This window comes from Psammomys obesus, unplaced genomic scaffold (genome assembly GCF_907164565.1).
Source record: "Psammomys obesus unplaced genomic scaffold, mPsaObe1.curated_primary_1811, whole genome shotgun sequence".
In the NCBI taxonomy this organism is placed as follows: domain Eukaryota; kingdom Metazoa; phylum Chordata; class Mammalia; order Rodentia; family Muridae; genus Psammomys; species Psammomys obesus.
The window spans coordinates 17,048,527-17,071,748 of NW_026590062.1; the positions used below are offsets into that span (position 1 = coordinate 17,048,527).

The 23,222-nt window shown below is 47.9% G+C and overlaps 1 protein-coding gene across 2 annotated transcripts in view; it reads right to left on the reverse strand.

Annotated features, from left to right (window-relative positions):
- Window positions 1-513: 513 nt before the first annotated feature.
- Window positions 514-23,222, reverse strand: part of Stx2 (syntaxin 2) — a 26,949-nt gene continuing 4,240 nt past the window's right edge. Inside the window, exons 2-11 of one of the 2 annotated variants that reach the window (XM_055606360.1) lie at window positions 16,628-16,705; window positions 13,133-13,232; window positions 10,747-10,821; window positions 9,650-9,723; window positions 8,656-8,764; window positions 7,678-7,751; window positions 7,457-7,594; window positions 5,235-5,345; window positions 4,068-4,192; window positions 2,197-2,271 (exon numbers count right to left, since the gene is read on the reverse strand). In XM_055606360.1, coding sequence (XP_055462335.1) covers window positions 4,112-4,192; window positions 5,235-5,345; window positions 7,457-7,594; window positions 7,678-7,751; window positions 8,656-8,764; window positions 9,650-9,723; window positions 10,747-10,821; window positions 13,133-13,232; window positions 16,628-16,705 — 840 coding nt within the window. In that variant the 3' untranslated portion in view covers window positions 2,197-2,271; window positions 4,068-4,111. Of the gene's footprint in view, window positions 2,272-4,067; window positions 4,193-5,234; window positions 5,346-7,456; window positions 7,595-7,677; window positions 7,752-8,655; window positions 8,765-9,649; window positions 9,724-10,746; window positions 10,822-13,132; window positions 13,233-16,627; window positions 16,706-23,222 lie in introns of both variants that reach the window. The other variant, XM_055606361.1, reaches the window with a different exon arrangement.

Consider the following 23,222-nt stretch of genomic DNA (forward strand, 5'->3'; position numbering starts at 1 on the left):
CAGGGTGCCGGGTTCCCAGCCCCTCTCCCACATCCTCTCTCTCCCTCCCGTCAGGGCGAATCCAGGAAACCCACAGAGAGATGTCTACTGACCTAGATAGAGGGAGTGCCTAGAGACACAGAGAGGATACCAACCAGCCCTCCTTGGTGAACCAGTCCATGTTCTGTGCACACTTATGTTTGCAGCTCCTGGGCAGCCTGTTATGTGAAGGCTTGGGGAAAGCTGCACCACAGAGCACTTCCTGGGCAGTGTACAGGCAGCTACACCACCTCAGAGCGCTGGGCCCCAGGCGGCCTGTGCCCCAGCTAGCAGGCCTCATCTTATGATGGCTCAGCTGCTCTGCCCCGGAAGTGACTGCCATGTCCTGTCTGAAAGACAGAGCTACACGGAGGGTCTATGGTTGGCTTCCTATCTGGGGTGAGTCTCCACAGAAAGTATCACACAACAGGGTCTTATGCAAGGGTGATCTCCCCAGAAGCCCTTCTATAATGATGAGGCAGACAACACTTCTCGTTTGCATCTCTGAGAACTTTTTAATGTAAACACAAAATGTTTGAAGAAACTGTTGGAAAAAGTAACAAGAGAATCTGTAAATGTTATTTTTAAACAGGCTATGAAGTCAGCATAGAAACATCCTGAGAGCTGACTCACTCACCCACACAACCCTGCTTCACTAGAAGACCAGACCCAGCCACCTGGTCAAGAGGCCACCTGAGCAGAGATGAAGACATTGCAGGCCAAGGACTCAGGCTGAACTCGGAGACCTGGACACGAGTGGTGGGGACCTCGCTGGTGTGAGGGTCCTCTGCAGCTAAATCCGACAGCACTGAAGTGGAGTGTGGGGGCTGCACAAGCACGACTTCCTCTTCAGCGCTTTCAGAGTGCTTTCAGACAGGAAGCAGGAGCTTCCAGGCAGGAGTGTCTTCATCCTAGGCTAGCTCTGGACCAGGACACACAGCCCAGCCTCCTGCAGTAGCTCTCGGCACAGGGGGTGTCAGGCTGGAAGGTATGAGCAGGTGAATGAGTGACAGGCACCACTCTAAGGTTGATGGTTTCTAGACAGTTGAGTATCTCTCACACAGGCTATATCAGATCAGATCAAGTGAGGCTGGGATAGAGTGCACATTCATACATACATGCAGCAGTCGGCAGAATTCACTAGGCTTGGTGACTTTCACATACTCAGGCTCAACAGATATGCAGTCACTGGGCCACCTTATTCACAGTGTTCACCAGCCACATCTTTATACCATACATCATAGTTTTCTAGGAACTCTGGGCACGAGCAGGTGTTCAATTGACAATGACAATCTGGTCCTTCAGATGCTGTCCAAGAATGGCTTTGCACCTGGGGCAATTCCACTGAGTTTAGTGAGCACCAAGTCTTGGTTCCGTCATCATCTTGCCTTGAAGACTCCACGGGCATGAGTGAACAAGGAAGAGTATGACAGGAGCGCAGCGCGTGACTGCTTGTCACCTCTGCAGTGAAGCAGGTAGAAATGAGCTAACAACAATCAACTTTTCAGATCCTTACACTTCCTGGGTCAGGGTCACCAGAAGGCACTGAAGGAGGGCCCTGAGGGGCTGCGAGGCTGTGTTTCAGTGACAACAGAACCTGTACACAGCTGCCTAGGGCTGGCCCATTGTCCTTCACAAGGCAGTGTCTAGCTTAGAAGGGGGAGGGGGTTGATGTTAATATATTAAGGAATTTAACTTATAGATATTTAAAATTACAGATACCTTACAAAATAGTTCTGTGATGATTCTGCAAGCAAGACATGAACAGAAATCAGGCCCGTACAAAGTCTCTTCGTGAGCGCTGTCTGCTGAGAGCTCGGAGCACACCCTAATTAAACTGCATGCACATTTTTAACACTGACATTTTTATAAAAGTTAGATTTTCTTTTCAATCATTCCTATTTCAAGGCTGCCAAGACAAGGCCACCATTGTGAAATCTCTGTGGTGTCCTTCAGAGAGATCGAGGCTATCTGGGCTGGCATGCTGCAGCCACTCAGCTCATGGTGTTTCGTGGTACAAAACCTCCGAAGTGCTTTATTCTTCATCACCAGTGAAAACCTCAGCACTCGGCACGAGCTCTGGGGTCTGAGGTTCCCATGTGGAAGGGCAGGACACTGACTCTGCTGCAGGTGCGGTTGAGTCCCTGACGACAGAGAGCTCTTGGGGTGCGGTTGCTATAACAATGCTGTTGCTAAGATAATTCCGAGGATCACAAGCAAAGTGACTACACAAATGAGGATGAACATCACCTTCTGCAAGAAAAGAGACAGGAGTCTGCTATGCAGGAAAAAAACAAAAAACAAAAACAAAACAAGCACTGTCCCCACAATGTCCTGCTGCCTAACACATTTTTCCATCATTAGGAAACAGGCTCAGGTGAGAGGAGGAACAGAAAACCACCTTTCTAGACAGGGCCCAGCTGTCTGGTCTAGTCTCATTAATGAAGGGAGGGAGGAATGAAGGGAGGAAGGAATGAAGGAATGGAAGGAGGAAGGGAGGGAGGAAAGGAGGGAGGGAGGGAGAAAGGAAGGAAGGAAGGAAGGAAGGAAGGAAGGAAGGAAGGAAGGAAGGAAGGAAGGAGTGGAAATGTGTGCTGTATGTGTGTGTGTGTGTGTGTGTGTGTGTGCCTAAGTGTGCGTGTGCTTGCATGCCTGTGTGTGTTATATGCAAATAGCCAGCTGGCCCAGGGTAAAGAATCACACCTGCTCTCCCAGGTCCTAGCAAGAAGAGCTGATGGACACCCACAAAAAGCAAGTGCTTCCCCGATCATGCTGAGAGCCACCATCGGACTTCTGTGGCCATATTCAACTGACCTTGCTGTGCTACAGGGGGCAAAAAAAGGCCTGGTTTTACGAAGACTAATGACAATATTGAAAAATACCATTTTTAGAAGAGAAAAATCAGTCATCTTTTGCAGCAGACTAAGAGAACAGCATCAGGAAAGCTGTATAAACTTCCTGTCCAACAGACATGGGGCTGCAAGTCCTTCTTGCCCCAGGATGGATGCTCTCTGTGCAACTCCATGGCCTGCACTGACCACAAGAGCTCGGCTCCTACTGATAGCAGCCATACCAGGCAAGTGCCCCGATCATTAGAGAAGCTTCATGGGTGCAAAAGCAGTAAGGACTGCAGATTGGGAGAACCTCCTTTCTGCCACAGTTGAAAAATTCTTGTTAAGAAGCACCACTGAGCCAGATGTGGTGACACATGCCTATAACCCCAGCACTCAGGGAGGCAGAGGCAGGTGGATCTTTGTGAGTTTGAGGCCAGCCTGGTCTACAAAGTGAGTCCAGGACAAAGAAGAATAAGGAAAAAGAAAAAGAAAAAAGAAGAAAAGAAGAAGGAGGAGGAGGAAGAGAAGAAGAAGAATAGGAGGAGGAGGAGGAGGAGGAAAAAGAAGGAGAATGAGGAGGAGGAGGAGGAGGAGGAGGAGGAGAAGGAGAAGGAGAAGGAGAAGGAGAAGGAGAAGGAGAAGGAGAGAACCACCACTGACTGTCAGTGTTCACAAGGATGACCCAGTACGGGGTGGGGAATCACTAACATTCAGGGGAGTGAGGCCCATGAACAACAAAGCAAGACTTTCCAGACTGGCATTATGACATTCAGGGTCACACAGAATTAGCAGGCAGCTAATTAAATATTAGGGTTTTCATTTGAGTAGGGGTTTGCTTTCTAATTAAGAGATGCTGAGAAGGGTTTGGCCTTTTGCTGTTGCCCCCATTCTCTCAGTGCCACTGTGCACTGAGCAATTAGAGAGCATCTTATAGTTATTTTCAGTTGTTGCCATTATTCTGGAAGTTGCGATGTGGGAACTAAACTGAAATTTTTATATTAGTTTTCCCTGGGGACAGGCTCTGTGGGGCAGTGGACACCTTGTGCACAGCTGAGTGGCCTCTCAGCCGGTGTCACCTCAGTAAACAGAGGCCACTAAGACACGAAGCACCCGGTGGACAAGCCCCTGTGACTTTTAAGTATATTAACACTGGGCAAACAACACCACTGGCTGATTGAAAAGGTTAATGAGTAAATTAGCTGATTAGTCACTTACTGCCACCCTGAGGGAGAGGCAAGCACCCTGCGCCATCTACGCAATCATTTGCCAACCGACAAGCCAATGATTAGAGCCAGGACAGCAATGACAGCTACCACCACAGCAGCAATTATCCACTTTTTCTGTCAAAGAAAAGCAGGCTGATTACACCATGCTGATTGCACACTGCCACGGTCAAGGGCATCCTACATTGGGAGCGAAGCAATTGCCAGAACTCATTTTGAACTCTAAGTTGCAGGCCGTCTTCTGGAGCCTACAGCAATCTTTACTTCCCAGAGTGTCTCGATCTATGAGGTCAGGCCTCTCAGAGTCAGCCTGCTATGTAAGCCGGTAACACTAGCTTTTGCCTGGGTACATGACAGGCTCATACCAGTTTTGGCTGGACTGAAACACAGGACCCTTTCCGAGGAGCCCCTGAAATCAGAGCTCTGATGGGGAAACCCAGCTCGCTTCTGCCTCCCGCTTGCAGCAGGCAGTGATGCCGTTTGCATGCCCTCAGCTGTCGTGGAAGAGCTTGCATACTCTTGTGTCTAAATCTGAAGATTTAGACAAAGGTGCTGTGACTCATTGCTAAGCAGACATCATCCTTGGCCCCTCTGCAGGCAGCCAGCGTGGAACCCAAACTCTCTCAAGCTTCAGATATGTTATGGGAAATACTTAAGTTAGCAGAGTAAGTCCAGAATTCTGCACCAGTAACAGTCAGTGCTCTGAAACTGCCTTGGAACAGTCTGGGTGCAAGACACCTAAGCAAAGGGATGTCTGCCTTTGAGACTGCCTCCTGGAGCCTACTCAAGGCACTGGGCCTACTCACAGCCTCAGCCAGCTGGTTTACCTGACAGAGCGAATGGCTCTCATATACAATGGGTCCCCAGTGATTTTTACAGGGAATCCGAATTCCATCAGCTTGTTCTTCCCTCCAGATGTCAGATGGGACAGAGCTCAAAAAAGGGAAGCTCGTCCTGAGTTGAGATTCTGAGGATTTTAATTACTTACAACACGAAATGGTTGACATACAAATAAGCCAATCAACTTGGGAAATTTTGATGAGAAGAATTACTTTGATTTTAAAATAAAGCATAATAAAGGCATCTTGCTCCTTCCGTGGCTAGAAGCAGAGAGGAAGAGCCAGCACCCCAGGGCTCAGTCCTGAGTGGAGCAACTCACCCGCCTGGCTTTGCTATGGTATTTGATGGCTTTCTTGGTTTCTTCCTTGGCATGTTCAACGTAGTCTACAGCGTTCATCACATTTCTCTCAATGTTGTTGACCATTTCACCCTGAAAACAAGTTCTGAACTCAACACACTCCAAAGAACTCTGCCATGTCTCCTGGGACAGCTCTCATGTAAGGCCAGCATGAGAGGGAGGGATGGAAACAGGGCCCCTCCTGGTCACACAGGAGGGCAGGGCTGGTGTGCATGTGCTAGCAAAAGCAATTCAATTCTATGCATGTTTTAGAAGCAGCTGAAAGGGGTGGCAGCAACAGTGACCATCCACAGATGACATATGACCCGCCAGGTAAGCTCTTCATGGATATGTGGTGAAGGGAGGGCCGCAAGCTCAGGTTGGTCTCATGTTTTACCCTGGGTAAAACATTCCACACGCCAAGGATGATGTCTTTTCTAACACTCAGAAAATCACCACTGTTTGCCTTTACAGTATCAGCAAACTAAGTACAGCCTTGGGATGACAATGAACTGATGTTCAAAGATGGAAATGAAAGAGACTTGATGGTGTGTTGGGGACGGGCACATTACCTGCATCCTGGCCGTCCAGGAGGAGACAAAGTTGTGGCAGCCAATAGCAAAGCATTGGAGAAGGATGGACAGGTAACTTATCACTTACAAACGAAGGCACTGGTAAGTCCTGTTTCTGGATTATCAGTGTAACACAATGACAGGCTTCTAAAGGGGCGGTAAAGCCACAAATGGTGGCTTGCCTAATGATGCTTCATACTACACGCTAGGTATGGAGTAACAAAGCCTGAGCTATTACAAAGCTTTGTGGTTTCAAAATCAACCTACTGTCTTATCACACAGAGACTTTCCTTCCAGGCCTTCCTGGGAAGTCACAGATACCCCACTCCTCAGTTCTTAGACCTAGTGGTGACTGGTCCATCCCAGATCAAAGAAAACCACACATGTCCGCCCCTGACCATCAGTACCCGACCCCTGCCCACAGGGACCCAATTCCAACCCAGCAGTGCCTGTCTTGGCCTCCACCTACCTGTTAGTACTTCCACAGGTGTGTGGTGCGTAAGACTTCCACATGTTTATGGTAAGGGTCACCAGAATAAACACCATTCTTTACAATGCTGGCAGGGCAAGTGGGACCCAGGGGGTCCCACAACATCACCAGCTGTCGGCAAAGCACACTGACAGCCGCCTTAGGAAGGGGCGAGGAGCAAAGGCTTGTCTTGCTGGAGGCCAGCCACACTCTAGCCTGCCCCAGACTCTCCTGAGGGATCTGAACACCCTGGGGAAACTAGTTCAGCCTTAGGCTGATGAAATGGCCCAGAGATTAAGAGCACTAGCTGTTTTTCCAGAGGTCTTGAGTTCAATTCCTAGCAACCGCATGGTGGCTTACAACCATCTATGATGAGATCTGGTGTTCTTTTTTGGTATACATGCACACTTGCAGGCGGAACACTGTATAAATAATAAGTAAATAGATCTTAAAAAAAAAAAAAAAGACTAGTTCATTCTCTGCTGATTCCCACTGCAATTGAGTCACTATGAACAATCACACATGTGCACACACAACTTGATGTCTTTATACCTGCACACACTCTCTGATCCTCCCTGTTAGAGCTGCAGGGCAGGTGAGACCACCATAGAGTGAGTGTTGGCTCTGGCCAGTCCCTCTGATTTTACCCCCCGAGGATAGCCTTTAGGCACTGTCCCAATCCTTGCTCGGTCACTCCTGTGGAAAGCGGCCCCAAGACTGGAAGACAAATGCCCTGCTGCCCCACACACCAGTTCTGCTGTTTTCATGGTGCTTGGCTTGGCCACCTGCTTCCTCTGGGAACCATGTTACAGGAAGCTGAGGTCACATGATGTGTGGCCACATATATTTACACTCACACATATTCATGGCTAAAGTAAGGTTTCCTCTGTATATCCTTTTATTCTAACCTAAAGTCCACCACAGATGTTGGAAGATTTCATTATTCTCCAAGAACAAACATGACATTGGTTGCCTGTGGCTGTCGGAAGTAGGTAGCCTGTCAGTGGCTCCTGTAACTAACCCATGAGGAAGTGTACACTTGTGTTTCAGTTCATCATTCACACAGCAACCAATTTCTGAATTTTGAGGTTGGACACCGAGCTATGGCTTCCTTGGCCAGAGCAGGCTGAGCATGAAGCTCTATGTGGAAGACGCCTCATTACCTGAGTCTCCACAAACATGGCCATGTCCATGAACATCTCGTGCAGCTCTCGGATGCTGGTCTCCAGCTTCATGATGTCTTTGTGGCGGGACTCGATCTCGTTGAGGGCTTGCCTAGTAATCTGTGAATCTGATATGATCTTCGGGAGGTAAAAGGAAAAGTGTTACTAACTCCAGACTGGCCCTTCTGGGGAAGTGTGTGATGCTCAGCTGTGGCACTCACATCCGAGATGAAGACGGAAGGCTTCCCGCTCTCCAGCATCTCCTCCAGCTCATCGTCAGTAGTGGTCCTCCCAGCTGAAGGACAACAGACAAAGGGAACTGCATTGAGGACACAGCATGGCTCAACAGTCAGGGCTGGTCAACTAAGGGCATGCCACAGGCCCATGAGGAGTGGCACTATTCAGGTGTGACCTTGTTGGAGTGGGTGTGGCCTTGGTGGAGGAGACAAGCCACTGGGGTAGGCTTTGAGGGCTCAGATGCTCAAGCCAGGCCCGGTGTCACTCTCTTCCTGCTGCCTGTGGATCCACATATAGAACTCTCCACTACCACTCTAGCACCATGTCTGCCTGTGTGCCACCATGCTTCCTGCCGTGACAACAATGAACAAAAACTCTGAAGGGTAAAACAGCCCAATTAAATGCTGTCCTTTGTAGGAGTTGCTGTAGTCACAGTGTCTCTTCACAGCAATAAAACACTAAGACAGGGCCTCACAAAAACTTACTTGAGCCATTAATGTTGTCCGCATTATTTCGTTGCCCTTTCTAAGGCACTTTCCTGGGCAGGTTAATGTGGCAGAAATGTGACTGCAACGGGTCACAAACCCACCCTTGTGTTATAGAGCAGCAGCTGTGTTCTCCTACAGGCTTGACATGAGCTTCTGGCCAGAGGGAGTTAAGCTGAAGGTGGCATGTGACAAACCAGTGAGTGAACACATGGGAGGTCACCTCCCAGCTGGGTAGAAGGGGCCGAGGGACACAGAAATGCCTGAAGAAATCAGGAAGGCAAGCTTTCCATATGCGACTGAAAGAAAAGCGCCAACAGGTCCGAGTGGCTTACAGCCCCTCACTCAGAACTCTGAAGCCGACGGCACATAACGCATCCGGCTGACTCTAGGCACAGGCACTAGAAAAGGGAGGTGAGAGCGTTCATCTGATGGGGAGGTTCCATGAAGTATGTCTCCCACATGCTCCCTACTCACTGATCTCTAGCTGGCGCTGGATGCGACCTTTGCTTCGCTCCCGAAAAAGGATCTGTGCTTCATTGTATTCTGTCATGACATCCACAAATTTCCGCGACAGCACTGAGTGCTAGAGCATGGAAAACACAGTGTTACTCTTTGAACGAGGTAAAACGAAGAAGCTCGGACCATTTCTCCATTCCAGAAGAAAATAAGAGCAAAAGCAGCAACGGAAGCCGCATTGCCTGGTGGCTCATACCTTTAATTCCACTACTCAGGAGGAGCTAAGTGGATCTCTGTGAGTTCAAGATCACCCTGGTCTATATAGCAGGTTCCAGGCCAGCCAGGGTTACATAGTGCAACACCATCTCAAAGAGCAAAACACCACCACCAACAACAACAACAAATAAGCTGGGATATAGGGAGATCAGTTGACCTCTAGAGGGTGGGCAGTATTAGAGGTTAAATCCACTCAGGAGGTACAGGGACTGCCCTGAACTGGCAGGCTTGGACAAGCAGAGCTGAACTTCCCAGGTTTCAACCATAAACCCTCAAGAGTTAGGACCAGTGGTTCTCAACCTTTGAGTTACAACCTGCTTGGGGTCATATCAGATCTGCTACATATCAGATACTAAGTAGCGTAGCAATGAGAATAATTTCATGATTGGGGTCACCACAACATGAGGAACTGTATCAAAGGGTCGCAGCATTAGGAAGGTTGACAGTCAATGACTAAAAGCAAACCACTAACATGTAGATGATTTGGCTGGCCCTCTGTTCTGTGGCACAGACCATGTGGGCAGCTGAGACACAACCCATGTGCAGAGAGCGAGGGCAGAAATGACCCTCAAGATGAAACAAGTGTGCTCAGACGTTGCTCAGTGACAAAGCTCTTGCTGAGCATGTTAGGGTACCGGCTCTGATTCCCAGCACAATTAAAAAAAAAAAATCTCTGAATTTAAACAAAGTGAAATTCTTCCACATCACTTCAGTCTGACAGAGCTGGGAGGCTTACCTGAGTCCTTCGTATCCTCAGATCCACTGATGTTCGGTTCCCGCTCTGATCCTGATCACAACTCTGCTCGATAGCTGGAAGGAAGCAGGACAAGGTCACCCAGGTATGACATCAGTCTCAGGGTCATCCTCAACTTTCCCCATAAAACTGAAGAATAGGTGAGCTCTGAAAAGGAACCTCTGACGACTAGCCACCATATGACACTGTGTGCACACACGTGGACACTTGGTGGACAAGTAGATGGACATGCAAAACACATTTTGTGTATGAATGCTTACACATCAAAACCATAAACACAATCATACAGAAAAACACACAGGAAACAAAACCATGCACAAATACTCCCACAGGTATGTGACTATGGATGGGCCTTGTGTGTTTGCATTCATGTATGTGTCTGCTTGTTTGTGTACCCACGTTTGTCTCCCTGTTGCTCTGGTTTTTTGCATGTGTGTGTGCATTTGTGTTTGTATTTGGTGTACGTGTTTGGGGTGTGCCATGTGTTTTTAAACATTCAGTCACTGTGATGAGTCTGAATCGCACATGAAACAGTTGTGCTCCGAGGAACAACATTGTTTTTAAGGTGCACACCTTCCAGGAGTACACTGGAACGTGGGCAATGTGTCTGTCACCATGGAGTCGCTGCCCCAAAAAGGGGGCGTGATGTGCAGAGATGAGGTTTGTTCCTTTTGATGTGTCTCTGCGAGCTAAACGTGTGTCTTCCTCACAGATCAAGGACAGCGACTTCTGGTTAAGGACTGTGCAAAGAGCCACCACCCTCCCCCAGGCCAGGGGTCATGCTGAGCAGAGTACCATGAACTCGGCTGAGCTGCTGGCAGATGGAAAGTAGATTTCAGCCAAGAGACCTACTTGGGAGCTTGGCAAGCCACTATAAAGGCTATTCTCTCTTTCTCAAACACCTGCCCAGCGTCACCAGCAGAGCCACAGTGAGGCGTATCCCATGTTCATGGGATATGGATATTCAACCTACTGAGAAGTAGTCTCAGTTTCCATTTTGGGAAATGTTAAGAGTAACGAAACTCTAAGGGAAAGGCACCAACATCCACACCCCACCAGTACCCAAGAAGCAGACTTACACTTCAGCCTGCCTCGAATCCTGTTAGCAGTTTTCTTGATCTCTTTGTTCAGGTCTTCCAGCTCTTCTTTTATTTCTTCAAAAGGTTAAAACAAAGCATTTGAGATGGAACACTGGCCCCTTGCACATGCACGCATGCAGGCCAAGCAGGGAAGCACCCAGCCTGCTTTCCCCAGTGCCTCCCTGGGTGTGCCCCCAGCCACCACTGCCATGCTCAGAGCAGCTCCTGACAGTCCCTGAACTGCATGATTAACACACATAGTGGGGAGCCAGAATTGCAGGCTCACCCCAATCAAGGGATAAACAGCTGACTCCAGTGCTAAACAGTCACCAGGACAGGGAGTGCACATGGCCACACCCAGGAAGAAGCCTGCCCTGGCACCAGAGGTCCCTTCTGCTGTCGACACCTTCCCAGTCCTTGTTGCTACCTCGGAGACACCATGCATACCACTCTACAGCAAACCTGGGCCTAGACCTTGAAAAGCAACTCTGGTGGCCCAGCTGTTCTCAGGGTGAAAGGTCACCTGCTGCAGCTAACTGACAATGATAGTCCCACAGCATCTAAAGAGGCTCTTGGGGAACCCAGCCAGGGTCTTTCTTGTAATCTGATGTGACATCATTAAAACTCCCAAGGGAGCTGGCTGGGTGAGCCACTGGGGAGAATGCAAACAGGAAACCCAGGACCTCGGCTGGTGGCCGGGCCTTTCTTTCTCCTGTCTCCTGCATTCCACCCAGGCATGCTCATTAACTTAGAATTTGCTGCTTGGGAAAGAAGGGGCCTCTGACTTCATAAACATCTGTAAGAACAAATTTAATAAAGCCAGTAGTAAAACAAATAAATAAATAAAGCCAGTAGTAACACCAAAAAACAAAAAACAAAACAAAACAAAAACTCCCAAGGGGCTGAAGCACACCGGAGCCTGACAGACATGAAGGAGGCCCTATAAAACCCCAGTGATGCCAGAAACCAGAGCACTTCTGAGGCTCCTGGGAGGAAGCAGAACATGCAGCCAGAAAACAGGCAGATAAGCTCCTTTAGGACAGTGGAGTGGCCAAAGGGGAGAGAGCTGGTCTAAGTAACAGAAATGTGGACCTGACCAGACACTGGGGAAGGCCGCACAGGCCTCAGTTTCCAGTTTTTTCTGTAAGTGATAGCCATCACTGAAAGTTTCTAAACAAAGGCATTCAACATTTCTAAGCAGAGCTGGGATTTACAAAGACTGTTCAGATACCCTAAGCCACAGGGAAATGGGAATTTAAATTGCTCTGAGATGCCCTCTGAGCCCAGTCCCCCATCTCTGTGAGCACACACCACACAGCTGGCATCCAGACTCAGACTCTCCTCCCGGCTTCCATTACTAACCCAGCTCCAGCAAGCAACCACTGCTTTCCAAATCACTGTGGTTAATGTCCCGAAACACAAGATCCACCACCCCTCAACTGTGGGCACAGGGCAGACCTCTGGTGGACCACTGTCATGGCCAGAGTTCCACCAGACACAGTCACATATCCTTGAATCTTGCCTAGCGGTGGTCCCCAGCGGGACTCTGTAGGGGCCTTCAAACACCATGAAGACACCCTAGAGCTGGGCAGTGGTGACATATAGCTTTAATTCCAGAACTCCAGAGATAGGCAGATCTCTGAGTTTGAGGCCAGCCTGGTCTACAGAGTGAGTTCCATGACAGCCAGAGCTACACAGGAAACCCTGTCTCAAAAAACAAACAAACAAACAAACAACAAAAAAAAAAAACAGGAAAAGAGAAAGAGAGAGAGAGAGGAAAGGAAAGGAAAGAGGAAAGGAAAAAGAAAAAAGGAAAGGAGAGGAAAGAAGGAAAGGGAAAAGGGGGAAAGGGAAAAAGAAGGGAAAAGGGAAAAAAGGGAAAGGGAAAAAGGGAAAAGGGAAAAGGAAAAGGAAGGAAAAAGGAAAGGGAAGGAAAAAGGAGAAAAAGGAAAGGAAAAAGGAAAAAAGCAAAGGAAAAAAATGAAAAGGAAAGGAAAGGAAAAGGAAAAGGAAAGGAAAGGGGAAAGGAAAAGGGGAAAAAAAAAAAAAAAAGGCTGGAGGAACGTCTCAGAGGTCCTGAGTTCAATTCCCACCAATCACATGGTGGCTCATAACCATCTATAATGAGATCTGCTGCCCTCTTCTGGTATGCAGGTGTACATGCAGACAAAACATTGCATACATAAGAAATAAATGAATCTTTAAAAAAAATCATATGGAAAGGAAGGAAGGAAGGAAGGAAGGAAAAAAGGAAGGAAGGAAGGCCAAAAGGAAAAAAAAAAGACTTCCTGGAGTACCAGGGGGCCTAGGTATGGTCACCTGCATGAGCATACTGAGCCCTAAGAGAAAATTGGAAGACAGACAGACAGACAGGCGGCGGACTTACTTCCTTCTGGGTTTGGAGCAGAAAGGATGATGCTGTGGTTTTTCTTTACGTCTTCCACGTACTGAGCAATTCTGGCTATGCTGCTCCGAATCTCCTCCACCTGGGAGAGGAAACTGTGTGACAGCGAAGGCAGGAGGAGCACCACCAGTTTCTCCTCCTTCCTTCATCTTAAAATAATTACATAATTATAGCCATCATACACTGCAACTCATGTTCACATGCTGACATTGCCATGGCAAAAAAGGATTTTATAGGTATAAGACTTGCGCTGCGAAGTTATCCTGGCTGTGGTGGCTTCAGTGAAAATGGCCTCCATAGGCTCACAGGGAGTGGCACTATTTGAAAGGGTTAGGACCTGTGGCTTTGTTGGAGGAGTGTGTCACTGGGGTGAGCTCTGAGCTTTCAAACGTTCAGTGTCACTTTCTTCCTGCTGCCAGTAGATCCAGATGTAGAACTCTCAGCAACCATGTCTGCCTGTGTGCCACCATGCTTCCTGCTATGACAACAATGGACTAAACCTCGGAAGCTGTACAGCCCCAATCAAACATTTTCCTTTGTAAGGTTGCTATGATCATGTTGTCTCTTCACAGCAATAGAAACCCTAGCTAAGACCTTGGGTGAGCTAGCTGGTCCCTACACAACAAGAGACTAAAGGAATAATGTCAGGAAGGGGAGGCATTATGGAGAGGAATGGGTACTGAGCTTTCAGGTTGGAGAGGCCACAAGCCAAGGAAGGTAGTGTCCAAAGCAGTGTGGGCCCTCATTCCCCTGCAGCATTAATCAGTGGTTCTCAACCTTTCTAACAGGTCATGTTGTGGTGACCCCCCAACCATAAAATTATTTCCGTTGCTACCTCATAACTGTAATTGTGCTGTCACTACGAATCTTCACCATAATGCCTCTCCTTCCTGACATTGGAGACAGGGGTTTGCCAAAGGGATCGCAACCCACAGGTTGAGAACCTCTGGTTTAGAGCTTAGCTTGACCTGAACCTGTACAACTCCCTGAAGACAGCCAGCTCTGGAGCTGGGAAACAGTATGTGTTATTTAAAGTCCCTGGTCTTCAGTCATGTGCCAAAGGAAAGCACACCTTTACATGTTTTTATAAAAAAGTACTTTCCTTCTGGTGGTGATTTGGATGGTGATGTCCTCCACAGGGGCTGCACGTTTGGATATTTGGTACCCAGCTGATGGTGTGTTTGGGTAGGTTTTAGAAGTGTGGCCTTGACAGAGGAAGTATGTCACTGGAGCAGGCTTTTAGGTTTCAGAGCCTCACCCCATTCCCAGTAGCAGTCTCTCTCTGTTTAAAATGTAAGCCGGGAGCCCGGCTGCCGCTCTACCTGCCAGGACTCTTATGCCTCTGGAACTGTAGGCCCCAGTAAATCTTTCCTCCATAAGTCATCTTGGTCATGGCAATTGATCACAGCAAAACTAATGAATACACCTTCAGATCAGTGAAAACATACATGAGGCACATTATATAGAGATCAGCTTTCTAGTCTGTGAGGCGGTATGGTCCTTGTCCAAAGTCACCGCTGAACAACTCTGTGCCTGCACCTTCCTAGGGTACAGGAGTGAAGAGGCACATACCTCAGTGTCACTGTGACCCTTGTGAAGGGTGGTAGAGACTCAGGAAACCATGGCCCAAGGCCCAGAGACATTCTGAAAATCGAGGTATTAAAAGAGAAGTGCAACATGAAACTCACTGTTGCAGGACAGAGCAGTGCTTTCTTAGGCTCAATGGCTCAGGCCATCTTGCTTACCACTGCTACTGGAGAGGCACAGACATCACGTGCTCAGGAGTGCAGTGATGTTGACCACGGAAACACCACAATAAAAGCTGGTTCTTAGGGCTGGAAGGACTGGCTCAACAGTTAGAGCACTGGTTGCTCTTCCAGAGGACCTAGGTTCATTCCCAGCACCTATATGGCAACCCACGGCCAGAAAAGGCAGCCATGGGCCCCGGTGCCCTGGGAAGAGGCTCCACAGGAGGAGGGTACACAGTGGCAGTGGTGCCGATCCAGCCTGAGACTGAGAGCTGCCCCACACAAGGTCTCTTCTGCCCATTATAACTATCTTCTCCGGAAAGTTCTCTCCATTTAAGGCCTTGCTTTATTAGTCTTGAACCAAAGCCTCCCCAGTCAGTAGTGAAGTCTGTCCTCTGCATCATTCTGGGTGATGGATACAGCCTGGAGCCTTTCTCTATCAGTGGACTTGGGTTAAGAAGCTAAATTTGCTTCCCTGTCTAACTAAGGTCTCAGTTCACAAGGACAACTACGAAATAAAGTCTGTAGCAAATGCAGCTTGTACTTCTGGGGGAATCCAGTTAAAGACAATCATAGCAAATGGTCTCAGAGCATGAGCACTCTGCTTCAAGGGTAGGTGGTTTGAATAGGTTTGGCCCCCACAGACTCATGTGATGGAATGCTTGGCTCCTGGGGAGTGGCACCATCAGGACTTGTGGCCTTTTTAGAGGAGGGGCAGCCTTGTTGGAGGAAGTGTGTCACTGTAGAGGTGGGCTTTGAGGCCTCCTTTGCTCAAGCTCCGCCCAGTGCACAAGACAGTCTCCTCCTGCTGCCTTCTGATCACAGTAGAACTGTCAGTGTGTCCAGCACCACATCTGCCTGCACACTGCCAGGCTTCCCACCATGACGATAATGGACTAAGCTTCTGAAACTGTAAACCAGGCCCAAATAAACGTTTTCCTTTATAACAGTTGCCTTGGTAGTGGTGTCTCTTCACAGCAATGAAACCTAAGGTAAGACAATGGGTGACCAACACCAACAGCAAAGGGTCTCCCCAGACATTGAGCTAGAAGCCAGGGTTCCTAATTCCCGGGGACCAAGGAGCCTGGGTTCCTGAGAGGCGACAAGTCTCACTGTGGGACCCTTTAAAAAAATCACTCCAGAGGTGTGATTGGCTTCCCAAGGGCGGAAGTACAGCTTGGAACATTGTAGTTTTAAGTCATAGAGAGAGCAGCAAGAACACGGCCCTGACCACCCACCCAGGTACCTATGCCCTGCAGCCCTCCCTCCCAGGCAGTCTACATGAATAGTCACTTGAAGCTATCTCAATATTAACTACTACTGTGATGATGCTGAAAGTCCCCAAGAACTTACATATTTCAAACAACTTTAAAAACAGCCATGCTCAGGAGGCTGAGGCAGGAGGATGCCAAGTTCAAAGCTAATCGGGGCCACACAGTAAGACATTACCTGGAAGAGTCCAAAATCAAAGCAAGGAAAAATACGGTCACATGTCAATCTTGATAGAGATACAATGAAGACAGTATGGCTGGGTGACTTCCCTGTGGGAGTGACATGGAGTACAATGGCTCCAGCGGTATGACTTCATGGGATCATAGTCAGATATAGGGTCCACCATTAGACAAAATGCAGTTCCAAGGTGCAAGGGTGGGCTGCTTTACATGTGACTACAAACACTGCTATAATAAGGTAACTGCGGCCAAAGGTAAAGTCTTCATTAAATATTTACCTGATGGAAGAAATCATCCATGAAATGGTCCTTTTCAACGACGACGACAGTAGTGTCTCCATCATCGTTTTTGCTACACTGGAATAAGAAACATTTTCAAAGTGTCACTTGGGCCAAAAAGCAACTCAAGGCCCCTAGCATCTCAAGTGCAACAGAGCAGGCACACTCCACAGCCTGCAATCGCCTAACTGCGGCTTCTTCACTGTGACAGGTGACGGCAACATGGGCAGGGGGAGGGGTGGGCAGGGGAAGGGAAGACACAGGCCAGATTCCCATGCGGTGCATTCATCCTCGTCTCGGTCAGGGCCAGTCAAAACAGGCTTGTCTCCAAGAACTGATGTACTGTGTGCACACGCGCGCACACACACACACACACACACACACACACACACACAGTCACCCTGAGGCTTGACTCTGGGCTCTGAGCATGCTAGGCAAGTATAACACTAGGCTACATCACTATTCCGGTAACACTTATACTTTCTATAAGGATTAGAAATGTTACTGGAGGGCTAGAGAGATGGCACAGAGGTTAAGAGCACTATCTGCTTTTCCAAAGGTCCTGAGTTCAATTCCCAGCAATCACATGGTGACTCACAACCATCCACAATGAGATCTGATGTCCTCTTCTGATGTACAGGCAGACAATGCAGGCAGAGTACTGTATAAATAATAAATAATCTTTAAAAAAAAAAAAACGCTATTGGAAGTGGGGGCTGGAGAGATGGCTCAGTGGTTAAGAACACTGGCTGCTCTTCCAGAGGTCTGAAGTTCAATTCCCAGCACCTACATGGTGGCTCACAACTTCTCTAACTGCAGTCCCATGGGATCCTATGCTGTCTTCTGGTGTACAGATGAACATGCAGACAAAACATTCATATACATAAAATAGATTTAAAAAATCCTTTAAAATTTTTTGTCTGAGAGTTGGTTCAGTGGTTAAGAGTACTTGCTGTTCTTGGAAAGGACCCAGGTTTGTTTGATTCCCAGCATCCACATGGAGCTCCCCATCTTCTTGGGTACTAGGCATGCAAGTGGTCCACAGACATGCATGTAGGCCAAACACCCATACATACAAAATCATTTTTTAAATAATTTTTTAAAATGCTACTGGGTTTGGGGGTGCGCCCCTGTAATCCCAATCCTTGAGAGGCAGGGGCATAATGATCAGAAGGTCCAGGTCAACCTCAGCAACACAGTGAGTTCAAGGCCAGCAGGAGAAACAGGAGACGTTATCTAAGAACAAACAAAAACTGCCAACAGCACTAGACAACTTCTGTAGAATGCATAGTTACACCCTAGGTATGTCAGTCGGCATCATCCTTACTTTCTAAGAGGGACCACAAACTGTTCTTAATAAACACTCTGACAAGGAAAGAGACGTTGGAGAGTCAAGGAACAGCAGAGAAAAAGAAAGGGACATCACAGACACAGGCAGAATGGAACTTCGTGCTAGAAACAGACACACAGAACCAGGCACTTCCTAACCCTGCTCATGGTCTTGGATCCTGAGTCCTGGATGATGAGCTAGCAGCCCAGCTGTTGCTGCCTCTGAGGCCTGCCTGGGGCCTTGTGTCTAAACAGGATGCTGCCGCTGCCTGTGCAGTCACCTACCTAGAAGCCTCCCTTCCAGGCAGCCAAAGTCTCCACCAGAACAGACAGGGACAAATTAGCCAGAGGCAGCATTTGTCAACAGCTATAACCCCCCTTCCTCTTGCCACCACCACCTCCGCCCAAGAAGCTGGTCTCTAAATCCCACTGCTGAGCCCTGCCTGCCAAGAGGCACAGGGAAGGGACCTGCTGAGCTCTCTCCCCCAGGGCAGCCCCATGAGTCAGCACTATCTGGGTCTCCCTTCTAGCAGCCAAGCCCAGCAAGGCATTTTAGGAACCTCCACTTCTTGGGGAGTCAGGCCTTTACTCTGCAGGCTTGACAACACACTGCCAGGTTCCTTTACCGCCCTGGGAAACCTTGCAGCCAGGATTGTACAATTCTCAGTCAGAAAAATGTAGAAATTTAAGATATGTGTTCAAAGCTGGTGTGGTGGTACACTACCCTCCCCAATCCTTTTTTTTTAATCCTAACACTCAAGGTGCAGAAGCGAGGGATCACTGACTTTGTGGTCAGCAGGATCAGCATAGTGAGTTCCAGGCCACTCAGGGTTACAGAGAGACTTGCCTAAAAACAAAACAAAATAAAAAGATGAGGATAGAGGAGAAGGGAGGGAGGAGGGAGGAAATGAGGGTAGAAGGGATAGAAAAGAAAAAAGAGTGTTATGAAATCACAAATTCTGCACCCTCAGTACCACCCAGAACCTTCACTTAAAGCATGATCAGCTCTTCCCGCATCTTCTGTACCCTCCTCTAGCGCTGTCTGCATGGATAAGATAGCTGGTTAGTTAAGGCTGGGAGTGCGGGAGTGCTGCTTTAAGATACAGACAGGAGCATGAGAGGAACCTTTGTCACCAGAGAGAAGACACCACACAGCCATATATATATATATGTACATATACACACATATATGAATATATCCATATATTCATGAAGCCTAACATAACCCCGTCTAGCTTCTCAGAGCCACACACCTTCTGTCTTTCCAGGCCAGAGATGCCCCTTCTGTGTGATTTTCCCCAGAGCCCAAGTGACGCTGTCTGTCAAAACACTGCTCTCCCAGATGTCTGGAATGAAGGACATTGCTGAAGTATGACATGCTCTCTCAACAGCCCTCAAGCAATGGAAGCACATTTGGGACAGGGGCACTGACATGTCTGGTTAGGCAGGATCACTCGAGAGGGGGTGGGCTGTGGTCATTAAGCTGAGACAGTCAGAAAAAGACAACTGTGGGAGCAAAGCAGAGGTTGACACAGGGGCTCTGCATCCTTGGGAATGGAGTGTCCAAGATGGGTATCTCAGAATCCAAGAGCTGCAAGGAGAAATACTGGCCATGGCTTTCGGAGGCCCTGACACCCTGATTTCACACCTGAAGCCTCAAATGCCTTTGGAAACTGAGCTGGGGAATCTCAAATTTGAAGCCAGCAAGCCAGGCCATAATGCCATTCACCTTTAATCCCAGTACTCACTGGGCAGCGCACACCGCCCTAAGGCCATGAGCACCTCAAGTACGCATTTCTAGCAATCCTCTCTGAGCACGAGACATGGCCTGTAAATGGGCCCAGAGTCTCGAAAGCACAGGCCATACCTTGAAGCAGCAGTTCAAGAAAGGGTGATTATGGAACCAAACTTCACCTCTATGTAGGCCACTGGATCATACGTGATCATTGTTAGGGACACTGAGAAAAGCAAGACACGAGACTTCCTGGTGGTGAAGGTGTAAGTGAGGCAGAGAGGGAGGCAGGCAGGACACTGAGGCTAGGGGAGCTGTCAGGAAACGGGTTCATCCTGCCACCAAAGAGCCAAGAGGAAGTCTGGCCATGTCAGATGCTCTCGGGCCATAGAGTTCAGATATATCTTGAGCAAAAACAGGAAATAATTGGTCTGTGGAAAAATCCAGACTCTTATACACGACCTGTTCCATTCTGATTGACTAACATCCTAAAATGCACCTCAAGGTTCCTCCTCACTCTCCTCCCTCAAGTACAGGAATCTATGGCTTGCAGCCAATTCACTTGAGTCTGTCTCTAGCACCGCATCTAGCTCAGCCTGGCAATTCCTCTGTTCTTGTGCATTCCGGAAGATGGAGACAGAATCACTCCAGACATAAGAGTCTAGGCGACCCCAAGCCAGTTGCTCCAGGCTTTGTATTAAGTGAACAGTGGGTCAAAGCAGGAAGCAACTCTCAGCGCACCAGTCAACCCGTACAAAATCTGTGAATGCAGTCACTTTCCACAATCAATCTTCTTCTGCAATAAGGTCTTACTATGCCACCCGAGCTAACCTGGAACTCAGGATCTTCCCAAACAATGGGATCGTGGCCATTCAGATAAGCTACAGGTGACTGGCACCGGTACCTTTTTCTCTGGTGGATGCATCCACAGCGAATGAGAAACTTTTCTGGGAAATCTCAAACTCCGGGTCACTATGCCATTCTGCCATTTTAACCACAGAATTAAACCCTAGATCTTATCTAAGAGAAAGCAGCAATTAGATACATGCAAGGAGAAAGTTGCTTTTTCTGACTTGGTGAAAACATAAGACCTAGTAGGTATCAACAGTGTGCGGGCATGGCACTCATCTCCGAGGAACGCCTATCTCCGTGAGGCAGAAAGATTGCTGTCATTGCTCCATTTTGCATACAAGAAAATCAAAGTATGAGAGGTTTTGATACAAATTACTTGGCTGAGGATGGGTGGCGGTGGAAGGGCACTCGCCATGCTTCCGCAAACCCTTGAGTTGTATCTGTTGCCCCGGAGAAAACAGCTGAGGTTCACAAATCATTTTGGAAGAAGCTTCCGCTACGCTGCTTTCTAACTGCTCGGTCCTTGCAAGGAAATGGCAGGGCACCAGACTAGATAAGGTCACTAGTCTAAAATCCTATAACAGAACCAAGTCACATATTTGTATGTGTGTGACACACACTAGTGTCTATGTGTGTGTGTGTGGAGACCAGGCAACATCAGCTGTCATTTCTCAAGCACTGTCCCCTTTGCCTTTTTTTTAATTAATTTATTTATTTTACATATATGATCACTCTACCTGCATGCTAGAAGAGAGCATCAGATCCCAATATAGATGGTTGTGAGCCACCATGTGATTGTTGGGAATCGAACTCAGGACCTCTGGAAGAGTAGACAGTGCTCTTAACCACTGAGCCAACTGTCCAGCTCCCTCCTTACTTTTTGAGACAGGGTCTCTCACTGCCCTGAACTCCACAAGTAGGCTAGGCTGGCTGGTCAGTGAGCAAAGATTCTGCCGATCTCCACCTCCCAGAGTTCAAATTACAGTGTGTACCAGGGTGGGCTCTGAGGATTGAACCCCCATCCTTATGCTTTTGAGGCAAGCACTTTACCAATTAAGCCATCCATCCCAGCCCCCTGGTTCACATGTTCTCCCTATTTCTGGAATCCTGGAATAAAGAATGACTTACTGGGGTCAGGGAGATGGCTCAGCAGGTCAGTGTGGCTACCATCAAGCTTGACTGCCCCAGTCTGACTCGTAGAGAAACAAAAAACTCCCACATGTTGCCTTCTGACTTCCACATGTGCGCTACGGTGCACGCACGCGTGAAAATAAATGTGTAAATTTTACAGGTTTTTTTCTTTTGACTGTTGTTTGAGTTGCTGACTTGAGTTTCATTTAGGAAATGGGGGGGAAAGTGATGATTTTGGTTTGGGCTCAGGACAAAATTCCCAACAACTTCTGAACTGGCCCTCAGCACACCTCTGCCACTTTGCAGTACTCATCTGCTTATATGAGGGGCCTTTTTGGCATTTCCTGTTATAAAATTAAAATATCAATGCTGGGCTCTGAATCCCACAATATCAAATAATCAGCCAAGATTCCATTTTTTTGTGTAAAAGCAAGCAAGCATATCCATCTTATTTGAAGTCATCCCTGATAACTGATAAGTGTATGGATAACAAGGAAGTGTTTAAAGATACATCTATGATTTGTTATTATCAGTTAATGCTCCATTTGTACAACTGTTTTACACACTTACATGTGCAAGGTCATGTAAAAACTTCTCAAGGGAAATCGGGGTCACTAGTGGAAACATTTAAGAAACCAGGCTTTACTGAGCCTCACACTCTGCTTAGAGGCTGCAATCATTCCAAGAGTAGAGACTATGTTTGCTCCTCAAAAGCAAACCCAGCAACAGCTGGAAGACATCACCCTTGTATTTTCAAGAAGGAAGAAGTCTAATTGATTCTGTTGGCCTAGACAATCTCATCTCTTGCCCATTCTATCAACACAAACTAAAGTCTCACAGTGACCACCACATTCACAGTAGTGGCATCTTTACACAAATAGAATGGGTGAAAAGCCAATCTACTTTTAATACAGTTCAGGCCTAAAAAGACTGACACCTCGTAGAGGATTTTTAATTCAAAACATGGATGCTTTGGCAAAAGATCACATCCAAAGACCTTCTAGGTTTGTGTGAGGCAGGTGGAATAGAGACATGCCTTTAATCCCAGGAGACAGAGGCAAGCAGATTTCTGAGTTAAAGACCAGCCTAGTACAGAGCAAGTTTCAATTAAAGAAAAGCTTAGATTTCAGGTTGGCACACACCTGAAATCCCCAGAACTCGGGGAGGCAGAGGCAGGCAGATCTCTGTGAATTCAAGGCCAGCCTGTCAACAAATCAAGTCCAAAACAGCCAAGGCTACACAGAGAAACCCTGTCTTGAAAAAAACCAAACAAAGGGGGGGGGGAAGCAACTGGAGAGATGGCTCAGAGATTAAGAGCACTGGCTGCTCTTCCAAATGTCCTGAGTTCAATTCCCAGCAATCACATAGTGGTTCATAACCATCTATAATGAGATCTGGTACCCTCTTCTGGAATGCAGGCAGGACGGGAGGGAGGGGATGGAAGGAGGAGGGAGGGAGGGAGAAGGAGAGAGAGAGAGAGAGAGAGAGAGAGAGAGAGAGAAAGAAAGAAAGAAAGAAAGAAAGAAAGAAAGAAAGAAAGAAAGAAAGAAA